This window comes from Corythoichthys intestinalis, chromosome 5 (assembly GCF_030265065.1).
Source record: "Corythoichthys intestinalis isolate RoL2023-P3 chromosome 5, ASM3026506v1, whole genome shotgun sequence".
In the NCBI taxonomy this organism is placed as follows: Eukaryota; Metazoa; Chordata; class Actinopteri; order Syngnathiformes; family Syngnathidae; genus Corythoichthys; species Corythoichthys intestinalis.
The window spans coordinates 25720213-25734866 of NC_080399.1; the positions used below are offsets into that span (position 1 = coordinate 25720213).

A 14654-nucleotide genomic window follows, 5' to 3' on the forward strand; every position below is an offset into this window, starting at 1 on the left:
TCAATAGCATTCGTGTTTTGTTCCCCTCTGTCGTACTACCAAATAATCTGTCTGCCTCGCTATGATCCGTCTGACCTCATCCAGCTCCATTGCTCCACGGGGAGTAGTATGCAGCATCTGGACAAATGGCACACACATACACCAACACGCACACACGCATCCACACACAGTCATGCAAGCATGTCCTGTGGGATATTTAAGCTTTGTGTAAAACGCTCCAAGCAGGCAATTATGATTAGTTGTAATTTGATTTGCTGGCCTTGTCACTTGCAGTCATTTTCTATAACAGAGGATTAAGACCACCCAGAAAAAAAGGAAAATATACTGGTCCTTCTCAAAAAATTAGCATATTGTGATAAAGTTCATTATTTTCTGTAATGTACTGATAAACATTAGACTTTCATATATTTTACATTCATTACGCACAACTGAAGTAGTTCAAGTCTTTTATTGTTTTAATATTGATGATTTTGGCAAAAAAGTCAAGAAAAAACGAAAATCCCTATCTCAAAAAAATTAGCATATCATGAAATACTCTAAGGAAGCTACTAACCTAATCATCTGAATCAACAAATTAACTCAAAACCCCCTGCGAAAGCTTCCTGAGGCTTTTAAAAACTCCCAGCCTGGTTCATTACTCAAAACCACAATCATGGGCAAGACTGCCGACCTGACTGCTGTCCAGAAAGCCATCATTGACAACCTCAAGCAAGAGGCTAAGACACAGAAAGAAATTTCTGAGCAAATAGGCTGTTTCCAGAGTGCTGTATCAAGTCACCTCAGTGGAAAGTCTGTGGGAAGGAAAAAGTGTGGCAGGAAACGCTGCACAACCAGAAGAGGTGACCACACCCTGAGAAAGATTGTGGCGAAGGGCCGATTCCAGACCTTGGGGGAACTGCAGAAACAGTGGACTGAGTCTGGAGTAGAAACATCCAGAGCCCTTGTACACAGGCGTGTGCTGTAAAATGGGCTACAGGTGTCGACTCCCCAGGTCAAGCCACTTTTGAACCTTAAACAGTGGCAAAAGCGCCTGACCTGGGCTACCGAGAAGCAGCACTGGACTGTTGCTCAGTGGTCCAAAGTACTTTTTTCAGATGAAAGCAAATTTTGTATGTCATTCAGAAATAAAGGTGCCAGAGTTTGGAGGAAGACTGGGGAGAAGGAAATGCCAAAATGCCTGAAGTCCAGTGTCAAGTACCCACAATCAGTGATGGTTTGGGGTGCCATGTCAGCTGCTGTTGTGGGTGTACTGTGTTTTATCAAGGGCAGGGTCAATGCAGCTAGCTATCAGGAGATTTTCGAGCACTTCATGCTTTCATCTGCTGAAAAGATTTATGGAGATGAAGATTTCATTTTTCAGCACGACCTGGCACCTGCTCACAGTGGCAAAACCACTGGTAAATGGTTTACTGAACATGGCATTACTGTGCTCAGTTGGCCTACCAACTCTCCTGACCTGAACCCAACAGAGAATCTGTGGGATATTGTGAAGAGGAAGTTGAGAGACACCAGACCCAACACTGTGGATCAGCTTAAAGCTGCTATCGAAGCATCATGAGCCTCCATAACACCTCAGCAGTGCCACAGGCTGATTGCCTCCATGCCACACTGCATTGAAGCAGTCATTTCTACAAAAAGGATTCCTGACCAAGTATTGAGTGCATAGCTGATATAATTAATTTAAGGTTGACTTTTTTTGTATTAAAAAACACTTTTTTTGTATTGGTCGGATGAAATACGTAAATTTTTTTAGATAGGGATTTTTGTTTTTTCTTGACTTTTTTGCCAAAATCATCAATATTAAAATAATAAAAGGCTTGAACTACTTCACTTGTTTGTAATGAATCTAAAATACTAGTATATGAAAGGATAATGTTTATCAGTACATTACAGAAAATTATGATTATGATTTTTGACAAGGACTAGTATATTGCAAGATTAGAAATAATAGAATAAAAATGAAATCTAAAAATGTTTAAAAGTGGGATGGATGGATGGACGGACGGACGAACGAAACAACATAAACATATTTTTCAAGATAAACAGTTAAAGCTTCATGTTTTCAAACTAAGCTGTTTGAAATAAATGAATCCCATTTTTCAGGGTTTAAATATGTATATTTTGGCATAAAGAATCATAAAATTACAATTGTGAAGCTGTTTGTTTTCATTCAATGTGGCTCTATTATATAGTGCATAGTTTTGAGTCCCAATACCAGATAGCATTGAGTCGTCCTTTTGTCTTCCAGACCTCAAGATCGTCGTCGTCGGGACCTTTTCGGCCTGGCAAATGGCACTGTGTTGCACGCGGGCGCTGGCAGGGGCAACACCACGCTTGGCCCGGGCAATAACAGCACTGATGGGGTCCCGCCAATTATGGAGTACCCCTTTTCTGAGGACAAGAGTACCTCAGAGGTTTTAGAGATTCCCAACTTGAGGCCCTTCACCGTCTACCACATTGACATCCATGCTTGCAATGAAGAGTTGGGCCACTGTAGCGTTGGCGCCTTTGTCTTTGCCAGGACCAAGCCTGCAGGTAGACCTGTAAAGAAATGTAAACGCTTCGTGTGTGTTAATCATCCTTACACACGTTTTCTCTTCTCTAGATAAAGCCGATGACATACCTGGGAAAGTGCTCTATGAGCGGAGCGACAAGATGGAGGGATGCGTTCTGCTGCGTTGGCCCGAGCCCATCATGCCCAACGGCCTCATCTTGATGTACGAGATCAAGTACCGTTTGGGGGCTGAGGTGAGTCACAAGAAATGGTGGATAGAGTTGGCACAAATTGTTTTCAAGTTAGAGTACTGCTACCTCTGAATGAGTCAAGTAAAAGCAAAAAAATGTCATGCAAATTATTAAAATCATTGAGAAAGTAAGTCAAATTCAGTCAAAACAGTAAAAATGACTTGAACCAGTTGTGTTGATGAGAAAACAATATTTTATATATACTGTAAGAATGAAATTCATAAGGAAAAGTATTTCTGTCTAACTCTTTTCTAAGCGTATCTAAGAATGTGTTTTTCTGTGTTCCAGCCTGAGAAGCATGAATGTGTATCTCGCGAGCAATACCGCAAGCATCGAGGGGCTCGCCTCACCAATCTGGGATCGGGGAACTACTCTGCCAGCATTCGAGCCACATCTCTGGCTGGAAATGGCTCCTGGACAGAGAGCATGTCCTTCTACGTACCTCCGCCAAAACGTAATATAATGCCGTAAAATGGTTATTGTGGGCGGTTCCCTTCATCCATCCTGATTATGTCTTCATAGGAGACAACGATGTCACGCTGTATCTGGTTGTCATTATTCCCATCATTGTTACTCTCTTTATCGCGGGACTCACAACGATTCTCTTCTATGTCAACAAAAAGAGGTTAGTCAATCATTCAATTAGTCAATCAAATAAATGCAGTATCTTTGGCTGTGTCTACACCTAGCAGATTTTTTTTTTTTTTAAACCAAGGATCCTGCCTCATACATCCTGAAAAAAATAATTACGTCTACACCACCACGTTTGTTAAAATAAAAGAAAAAGAAAAGAGCATTCACAGCCAACCGCATTCAATCGCTTTTAAGTACATTCATAACAATGCGTGAAAAATAATTGTCCTTAATCTCGTACTTCACATGTGTCCCCCAATATGGAGCAATGCTAGAGTTTGTAAATAAATGGAAGCAAAAAGCACCTGTCTAATAATTAGATCTAAACCCACTCGAAGGGATCCATGTTGACTCTAATGCTGCGTTCGAGGAAGGTGAGAAGTCTGACTTTTCCTACCTCCACTTGAACTGGGAGATTCTTGTTGCGAAGTCGGAAAAAAAGTACCCCGACTTCACTAGTTGCTTCAATCTGCTGTCACTCGACACAATGGTGCTGCCTGGCGAAAAGCCAACGTATTGATGACACAATAATGAAGTTAAATTAAGTTCCTTTGAGACGCCATTTTTTTTTTTTAATGAATTAATAGATATTTTTTATATTGACTTTTTTGACTAAAGAAGTTATTTACAGTGTGTGCTATTTATCTCGACCGTCATTTTTCCTCCACGTTTTGATCACTAATGAGAAGGCAAGTTTGCTGGAGGTCAAAATGTCATGTAATGGCCAAAATAAAAAACAACTTGTCGCACTCAGCCATCTTTGTTGTTTACATTCGCTTGGAACGCTTTGAGGTCGCAACTGGGACCATCCGAGTTGGATGAGTCCAACTTCCCACCTTCCTCGAATGCAACATAAATGTAAACATTATTCTTATGCAGGGGTGAAAGTGGGCCAGAACGGTCAGGAACGCAGTTCTGGTATAATTCAATTCAATTCAATTTTATTTGTATAGCTCTCAATCACAACAGATGTCTCAAAGGGCTTTACAGAGGCAATATGATACACAATTAGAAATGAAGCAACAAAGATGAATAGATACAGTTCAAGTCCTGGGTATCCCCTATCCTTAAGACCCTCCATGCCGGCAAGGAAAAACTCCAAAAACTCCAGAGTCAATTGGGAGAAAAATGAGAAACCTCGGGGAGTACCACAGTCAGGAGAGATCCACTCCCAGGACGGATAGACAGGAACCCCAGAACTGCTAATGGGAATTAGCAGGCGAAGTTACAGTCCGTAAAAATGCAGTGGAGTAAAGGAGCAAGAAGAGGTCCATCTAGCCAGATTAGACGGGGGTAGCAGCGAGGACGTCTATCCAGCCAGGGGTCCGGACAGTCAGGAGGCTCCAGCAGTATAAGATTCAGGGCCAGTACGCAGTTCCGGTATAAGATTCAGGGCCCGAACGCTGTTCCTGTATGGTGCTTTGATTCAAAAAATATGAGGGCAACTGTCAAAACGCTATGTAAAAAAAAAAAAAAAAAATACAAAGCTGCCACACATGCATTTCATCTCCAAGAAGAAAACAATCTACCAACATCAGATTTAGATACACAAGTGTTAACAACAAGCATAATAAAGTGCTTGTGTTACGTAATCCGTTTCCACCGATATTTATTATTTTATTCCACGGACGGCATGGAGGTTTCCCCAGCTGCTGCAGTTATCTGAGTCTGATGATGATGAGTCACGTCAATGTGCGTGTGCACGCAGCAAAGCAAAACGCAACAAAAAACACAACAAAAAGTAAATGTTTTATCTTCAAGTTTAATATACATCCCGTTTTCTTAAGTAGTTAAAATTGAGATTTGGCATTTAGTATGTGAGGAAATGAGGGAAAATAAAAATTAGGAGATAGAGGTTGGGGTTATAGCTTTTTTTGTTTACTTTTATTTTACAAATGATTGAAAAAAATACAATTTTAAATGAAAATCTGTTTTTGTATGTGTTGTAGAAATAATTGACCATAAAAATTTTCTTTGCATTTAAGTAGTTTTGACCCCCCCTCCCCAAATAAATAAATAAATAAATACATAAACAAACAAACAAATAAATATAATTTGCTCCGTGGCGACCTTCACATCGGGGAGTTCCGGCAAGAAATTCTAACCACTTTCACCCCTGATCTTATGTGTCGCAGACAGTGACATTTTCACAGTTAAGTCTTCGGTTATTAGTGCCCATAAGATGGCGCTACAAATTTGCACATCGTCACTTTGGTTGTAGTTTTTAAGAACCATCGTTTTCAATGCCCAAAAAAGTGCGTGTGCGTTTGGATGATAGGCCAACCCGTAGAAAAGTTCTTCTTTTTGCGAAATACCCTGCTAGGTGGAGACATCGTCTTTGTCCCTCTGTGCACACCCGTACTAATAATCCCGCTGTTCTTTTTGCTTGCTGAGTCCCTCAATATTTTACCTTTGCTGTATCTTGCATCTATAGAAATAGTGACAGACTGGGGAATGGAGTCCTTTACGCCTCAGTCAATCCTGAGTACTTCAGCGCTGCAGAAAGTAAGAACCATCCCAAACAACTAAGATCTTCTCGTATTGTGTGCGTGGCTCTGACCTGCTCCCATGTCGCGACAGTGTACGTCCCAGATGAGTGGGAGGTTGCAAGGGAGAAGATCACCATGCACCGGGAGCTGGGCCAAGGCTCCTTCGGCATGGTGTACGAGGGAATCGCCAAGGGAGTGGTGAAGGATGAGCCTGAAACGCGTGTGGCCATCAAAACGGTCAACGAGTCGGCCAGCATGAGGGAGCGCATCGAATTTCTGAATGAAGCATCTGTCATGAAGGAGTTCAACTGCCACCATGTGGTAAGCGCTTCACAAAGAAAAAAAGGCGGCTCAAAACAGCTGACGTAAATGCGAATGAATCACGGTGGCGCGACTATAAATAAATGTGACATCCAACCCCGAGTCTCAAGATGCTGTAGGAGTTCAATAGGTCACGAGTGCTGCAGTTTTTATAGCCTGAGGTGCAGATCAGCCTCCTGGAGATGCAACCCTTAATCAGCGTGATCCCCATCTCATCAACTAGGCTACATCATCATCAACTGTTACATAGTTTCCCCGCGGAAAGATTCTTTCTCAACTCTTTTGGAATGCTTGCGTCTTAAGAAATAAATCGCGAGGAATTGGACCACTTTTGTGTGTGGGTTACTGTTTTTAAGAAGCGTGAAGGAGGGTGTAATTAACATTTGGTCATCCCTAATTTAGCACCAGGCATGATTGGATTGAGACAGGAAGTCAGGCTCCACTGGATTTTACCTCAAGTCAACCCTGATTTATCGCCGTCTACTGCACACTTGATACACTCAATCTTGGATTTCTCACCACTGAATCACAGTGCCATGTACCTTTGGACAAACAGCCGTTGACACATTCATGGCGGTGGGCAATCAAGAGGCTCCAGTTAAGAAACAGTACAGTACACACACATTCCACATAGAAAGTTGGAGCCAAGATTTGAACAATGATCTTTTGATTGTGAGGCAGAAGTTCAAACCAAATGCAAATAAACCCCAACCCAATTCTAACCCTGAAACTTAAAGGTTGCACGATAATCTATGGAATTTTTTTCAGTCTGCAATCGAGAGATTGAAATATGTGCAATAGAGAAATTCTACCACCCTTATTTCTTCTGGCTTGTCCTAAACTTCCAGTGTTTTAAATTAGTGCTGCAACGATTAATCGATTAACTCAAGTAATTCAATTACAAAAAAAGATTCGAATTAAATTTTGCTGCTTCGAGTAGTATTTTAATCTAATTAAAGTGGCGTTGTAATGGTTTGTTTTGAAAGTGTTTGCATTTATTTTATTGATTTGGGTGGATATACCGCCCTCTAGAGGCAACAGTGAACATGACGTATCTCATTTCACATGGCTGAATCCAGCTGCTCCCTGTTAAGACCAACATAAGCTAAGTTTTTGTTTGAGCTAATATTTTTTTTTATGCATTCGTAATTTAGTTTATAGGTACCGTATTTTTCGGACTATAAGTCTTACCTGAGTATAAGTCGCACCAGCCATAAAATGCCCAACGAAGAGGAAAAAACATAAGTCGCACCGGAGTATAATTCGCATTTTTGGTGGAAATTTACTTGATAAAATCCAACAGATATAGAACAGATATGTCATCTTGAAAGGCAATATGATATAAAAATACAATAGAGAACAACATACTGAATAACTGTATGATAATGTTACATAATGCGTGAACAACAAAATGCGAATATACTGTCCCCACCACGACGCTACGGCTTGGTCCTGGCTATACAGCGAGCTAAACTCCCAAATGACAATGCTGGGGTCCGTATAATTTGCTGACTTGATTTTGTCCGTCGTTACGACAGCATCATTTGAAGAGTGAAACTAAAAATAGAAATAATACAAATCAATTTCGTCCTCGATATCAAACAGGTTTGCATCAACGTAAAAAAAATGATAATTAGCTGCTATTACAGAAATGACAGAAACGGTTAGCATGTGTTTGCTAGCATTAGCACATCATTCAAACAACCACATAACTGGCTCTAAGTGTCCAATTGCGGGTGGAAAACACACAAAAACAACATAAAAGATGATGCACACAGGCTTTGCCTCTGTAGAGATATTTTACAAGCATAAACAATGAACGTTGGTTCGAAGCCGTGTTTTTCTCTCTCTTTCTCTCTCGCCCACTCGCTCAGACGCTGCGTAGCTGTCCATCTTCTTCTGGCGTGTGAGCGCGCTTCCTCGCGAAAACAAGTGGTAGGGCGCCCCTACTTGGGCGTGAAAGTGCCACAAACTCATGCATTTCAATATAAAAAAGTCAATAATACAATTCAACACACATTGCCAAAGGCAGAACGCAAACGTGGCCATAGCTATTAAGAGTTATTCAGATAACTATAACATAAAGAACATGCTAACAAGTTTACCAAACCATCAGTGTCACTCCAAAACACCAAAATAACATGTGAAATGATATCATAATGTGTTAATAATTTCACACATATGTCGTTCCTGAGTAGAAGTCGCACCCCAAGCCAAACTATGAAAATAAACTACGACTTATAGTAAAAAAAATACGGTATGTTTAGCTGGTTTTTTTGTGGGAATATGTGTTTGAACCATTTGTAAAGAGCATTGTAAAACAAAACAAAAATGTTAGCATTTTATAGCTTTTAAGGTAGCAGACTTTTGTTATGTAAGTTAGCCGATTGTTCTTTTGTTGTACTTAAATCCTCACTTTTTTTTAAACTGTTTGAGGTGTGTTTTAATTTTTTATGTTCCTTATCCGATTACTCAATTATTCAAACTAACCAGTTCATCGATTAATCGACTACTAAAATAATCGATAGCTGCTGCCCTATTCTAAATATGGAACAAAAAGAATAAAACTTTTCATCTTAAAATCCCCCCTTACCCTAACCCTTCAGTGTTTTCCATCTATAATATTAAAATATCTTGTCCCACTGAGTACACTCTCTTACTTCACTTCACCCAAGTGCCAGCTTTTGACCCTTTCCGTATCTCCTACATAATACATTCTTCGCTGAGGGAACGTCTGCCCGCTTCATATAAGTGGCACAGCAGTAGTTCTCAGATTAGTAATTAAATAATCAGAAACATGACAGGGGAAAAGGCTGATAGTGTGGAATTCATAAAGGAGAATAAAAAACAAAAAGAAATGAGTTGGAACCTCCTGCAACAACATGCTGCTGACATTCAATGGCTGGAAGTAACTCCTCTAAATTATATGAATATATAACATATGGCATAGGCAGTGGTCCGAGAAATTCACACTGTCCCTACAGTGAAACTTAGATGAAGCTCTGTGAAGTTTTGGGTCTGCTTCAATTTATTTGGCACAAGGTTTTTTGAACTTGTTCAGGCATCTGTGCTGTCAAATTTCAAAGCTATCAAATAATTTTAGGGAGAGATCTAGTGCCCAGTCTAAGAAAGCTTTCTCCTATTCAAAGTCCATGGGTCTTGCAACAGAAATAATTTGCCGTCACAGCCAAAATAAATCAATAATGGCCAACAGCAAAATATTGCCACTTCAAAAAAATCCTTGGGCCCTGATATAAATACTATGTCACCATGTTGTGTTTGGTGCTAGGTGAGGCTTCTGGGTGTGGTCTCCCAAGGACAACCTACTTTGGTGATTATGGAACTGATGACCAGCGGAGATCTGAAGAGTCACCTGCGTTCTCTTCGCAAAGAAGTATAATTTTTTTTAATATATTTTTTTAAATGACCTGTTTTGTTAGTGTGCCATGAAAACCTCACCTGTTTTTTTTCTCCTTCAGAACACCAGTGTCCAGGTCCTGCCCCCACTAAAGAAGATGATCCAGATGGCGGGGGAGATTGCTGACGGCATGGCGTACCTAAATTCCAACAAATTTGTCCACAGAGACCTTGCGGCCAGAAACTGTATGGTGTCAGAAGATTTTACAGTGAAGATTGGAGGTGTGTGATTGCGTGGTCCTTTTTAAAATAAATACTATGACTGAGTGTCTTTGGTAGGGCTGAATGGATGAGCTTCATTGCCCCCCTTTCTTTTCCCTCCAGATTTTGGCATGACCAGAGATATTTACGAGACGGATTACTACCGAAAAGGAGGAAAGGGCCTGCTGCCTGTTCGCTGGATGTCACCCGAGTCGCTGAAAGATGGCGTGTTTACTACCATGTCTGATGTCTGGTAGGAAAAAACACTGTTGAATACATTAAATGCATTCATTGCCATTTGAACTGGGAGGGCCTGGGAGTGAATGATTGCTGACAGTCTCCGAGTGCGCGACAATTTATCGACTAACTCACAAGTATAGTGGCAAATCCCCCTTCCCCCACTTCCAATTAGGACTAATATTTTTGATTTTTTTAAATTCCCTAGAATAAAACATTAACCAACAATGAACACATTTAAGGATTTAATTTTAGAAGACAAAAAAATGGCCTCTTCATCTTTTCATTTATCCACTTAGGACTAGTCGGTGCTTAATGTACCGTATTGGCCCGAATATAAGACGGCCCTGGTTATAAGACGACCCCCTCTTTTTCAAGACTCAAGTTTGAAAAAAGACTTTTTGAACACCAAATAAATTTTTATACAGAAAATAATTACAGTACATCGGAAACAAATGATTATAACAATATATTTGAGAGAAAAAGCATGTTATTTTGCCTCATTCAAATCTTAATATCTGACCATTTAAATATGTAAACTTAAGTGCAATCACATTCGTAAATGAATGGCTTTAGGTTTTTGAATTGTAAATAAACCAATCTATTGTGATAAAACAACAACAAAAAAGTCTAATTTTAACCGTAGTCTTGAAAGAAATCTGAATAAGGAAAAACATTGCAATAAAATAATGCAACCTGGTTAAACATGAGAGTAGCTGAGCTCTGTCATGACAGAACATCGCTTCAATGATATCTGCCGCCATCTAGCGTCATGAATGGGGAGAGTAGCTGAGATATGTCATGACAGAACATCGCTTCAATGATATCTGGCGCCATCTAGCGTCGTGAATGGGTATAATGTCTAGACCGTGAATGTAAGACGACCCCCTCTTTTTCTGTCTTATTTCAATGCAAAAAAAAACGTCTTATATTCGGGCCAATACGGTAATATATTGCAATATTCTACACACACAAAACAGCACCTATTTTGGGCATTTTGAAAGATGCAAATCTATAAAAAAGTAAAAAGTTATGGAATGTAACTGTAATATAACTTAAAGTAATTAGGAAGAAGTTGCTTTTACGCTGCGCTGCAAACCGAAATCTTGTGGTTTGTCATGTTAAGGACCCGGACAAAACAACAAAACATACATTTTCTCAAGGATGCATACACTTGCACCAGTGTTTTTTGGCAGCCATTTTAATTTTCGCCTTAGTCTTAGTCTTTTGGACAAAAATACATTTTAGTCTTAGTAATATATTTTAGTCATTTCAAAATTGGTTCGTCTTTGTCTAGTTTTAGTCAGCAAAAACTCAAGAGAAATTTTGTGTAGTTTTAGTCAACGATTCTCAAAATGTTTTCGTCTATAAACTTCCAATGTTTTAGTCCATGAATAAATAAATAAAATATTTCCAACAATTTCGAATGAACATGTCAGATGAGCACATAAGTGTAGAGTCGACAAGGACATCACCATTTTCATGATGATGATACACACTCAGCAGGAAAACAGCACATTATTTGCAATTAATTAAACTCACCTGGACGCCATGAACTGTATGTAAAATGTTTTTCTAGAGTTTAAGAAGACACCGCGCTAAATGCTAATGCTAACGTGACCGCTATGCTAACGCGAACACTATGATAAAAGTTAGTTTAGTGTGATAATAACTCAGGACAAACCTTTAAAGGCTAAAGCAACATGGCATATCTAGCCAAGATAAGAAAGCAAAACTTACCAAGCAGCGCCTGACACATATGTTTCACATATTACTTATTCACTGACCGGTGAGTAAGCGTGTGTGTGGGACAGGGGGCGCAACACGTCACATGAGTGACACAAACAAACACATCTAGATGTGTTCTAACTACACATACTATAAGAAAATTTCACACATTGTGAATTTTTGACGGAAACTATGGCGAATTTTCATCTCGTTCTCGTGTCGTCAGACGACAACTGGCATCCATCTTGTTGTGTTTTAGTCTCCCAAGACACGTTTTCAATGCGTCATCGTGACGTCGTCATCATGAAAAATGTGTTTGTTGATGGAATATTTTTGTTATCGTCATCGTTGACGAAAACAACACTTACTTCCACAAATTAATGAGTCTTCATAAGATTATTTTATGGGAAGCTTTACGATTGACACACTTGGATCCTATAGGATGACTAAAGTATCTGTTATTATTTCAAATCCTGCTTCTTTTGTGCTGCTTTAGCATATTTCTATGAACAACAACATAACTTTGGGGAACTAAAAGTGTTTGCAAATTTTTTTTTCTCCCAACTCCAAGTGTCCCATGTGTCAGCCCTTAAGAATGGCCTTAAACGCCTCCAGATGTCTCCCCCCAATGAGCGGGTTGCTGCGCCATCGCAGAGTCACCTTCTACATTGCCAAAATGCATCTTCCCTGTTTGATGTTGCACAACACACAAAGTTTGTTGTGACAGCCCCGTAAAGTTGACGACGTTTCGTTTGAGCGTCTCTGTTAGCTCGAGCCTGCTTGTGCTCGATTGTGCCAATTGTTGAAAACATGGGCAAATACTGCAGTCGATGTCAGTCATTGTAAAACGTTTCTTCATTGTTGGGAAGTCTGAGGCGAGAACCGAAGTGACGTTTACTTTCAGCGCCGCGAACTCTTGTCCTTCTTGTGAAGCCAACATTAGGCGCAACGCTGCCAGCTGTCACACTGACTTCATCGGCGTACATCTGCCAGATTATAAATAGTCAATAGCTAGAGGCAGTTCACCCAAGGCAGCAATGCGGTTAACCTTTTGTAACATTTTATTTAATTGATCATGACAAAAAAAAACACACAAAAAAAAAAAAAACATTTTTTGATTAATAAGAACCTGTTCACTATTTATTATCATTACAGGTAGTCCCCAGTTTACGAACGAGTTCCATTTCTACGCTAGCGACGTAACCCGAATTTCCACCTCACCCTAAATCGGAATTAACCCTTTAAGTACCCTTAATCTCAAAATAACCATCCAAAAACATGTATTATACGTCATACTAATAAAACAACGTAACAAATAAGATGGATAGATATTTCTTCCCTCCCTTAACATCGAGCTCACCATTGTTCTTCTTACAGCTGACACTTATTTATTTGTCACCGTCGAACTATGAACACACACATAGCTTTCATAATGATATTCACGGGACACAGGGCGCGGGGCCGATTAAGAGGGGGGCCTGCATTGTTGGCGTGGCCGTCTAAACTGACGAGTGGAATCACAGACCAAGAGCTTTTTTCGTTGAAAATGCTTGTGAACAAATTCTTAAATCCCTGAATTCTTTATAGATATGGACATAAAACAGTTTCGATTTTGGTTAAAAGCAAAAAAAAAAAAAAAAAACGTGAAATTTGCATTTATTTTAGGCAAATATGTCAAAGTACAATGCTAGTCTGTTAGTCAATTTGGGGGTGGCCATATGTAAACAGATTTTCCGGTGAAAATTCTTGTGAATAAATGCTCAAATCTCTGAATTCTTTATAGATATGGGCGTAAAACAGTCTCGATTCTTGGTTAAACGCAAAAAAAAAAACAGGCAGTTAACATTTATTTTACGTAAATATGGGGAAGTACAATGCTAGTCTGTTAGTCAATGTGGGGGCCACTATATGTAAACAGAGATTTTCCGGTGAAAATTCCTGTGAATAAATGCCTAGATCCACGAATTCTTTATAGATATGAACGTAAAACAGTCTCGATTCTTTGTTAAAAAAGCAAAACACCGGGCAGTTAGCATTTATTTTATGTAAATATTAGGGTTGTTCCGATCATGTTTTTTTGCTCCCGATCCGATCGTTTTAGTTTGAGTATCTGCCGATCCCGATATTTCCCGATCCGATTGCTTTTTTTTTGCTCCCGATTCAATTCCAATCATTCCCGATAATTTTTCCCGATCATATACATTTTGGCAATGCATTAAGAAAAAAATGAATAAAACTTGGACGAACATATACATTCAACATACAGTACATAAGTACTGTATTTGTTTATTATGACAATAAATCCTCAAGATGGCATTTACATTATTAACATTCTTTCTGTGAGAGGGATCCACGGACAGAAAGACTTGTGACTTTGTATATTGTGACTAAATATTGCCATCTAGTGTATTTGTTGAGCTTTCAGTAAATGATACTCTTAGCCATGCCCAAATGCATGATGGGAAGTGGAACCATGACTGTGCGTAGTGCTACTTTGCTTCCCCACATTGCTTCCCATGATATTTCTAATCGTAGGGAGAGGGATTGTAAGGCTTTAGCCAATTAAAAAAAGGCTCCAAAGGCTGCCAAAATTCACTCATTTTACGCTGCCTTTTTATCTCTCTATATAGGTAAAACGGCGCCATTACAGATTGAGCGCGACAATGCGTGAGTGGGTCATGCAGTGCATGCATTAATTGCGTTAAATATTTTAACGTGATACATTTTTTTAAAAAATTAATTACCGCCGTTATCGGGATAAATTTGATAACCCTACCTTAAGCCTGAACTAAAGACTGTGGATGAGTGTAACATATTATGTCTTTAACGTTAAATACAATTAGAATCGGGATGCCGATTCGATCGGGACATCTCTAGTAAATA

At 39.5% G+C, this 14654-nt stretch overlaps 1 protein-coding gene across 1 annotated transcript in view; it reads left to right on the forward strand.

Annotated features, from left to right (window-relative positions):
- Positions 1–14654, forward strand: part of LOC130916463 (insulin-like growth factor 1 receptor) — a 159817-nt gene that overhangs the window by 135696 nt on the left and 9467 nt on the right. The window contains exons 11-19 of the mRNA XM_057837207.1: positions 2249–2535; positions 2606–2748; positions 3034–3199; positions 3268–3370; positions 5813–5883; positions 5959–6188; positions 9478–9582; positions 9668–9827; positions 9930–10059. Coding sequence (XP_057693190.1) covers positions 2249–2535; positions 2606–2748; positions 3034–3199; positions 3268–3370; positions 5813–5883; positions 5959–6188; positions 9478–9582; positions 9668–9827; positions 9930–10059 — 1395 coding nt within the window. The remainder of the gene's footprint in view (positions 1–2248; positions 2536–2605; positions 2749–3033; positions 3200–3267; positions 3371–5812; positions 5884–5958; positions 6189–9477; positions 9583–9667; positions 9828–9929; positions 10060–14654) is intronic.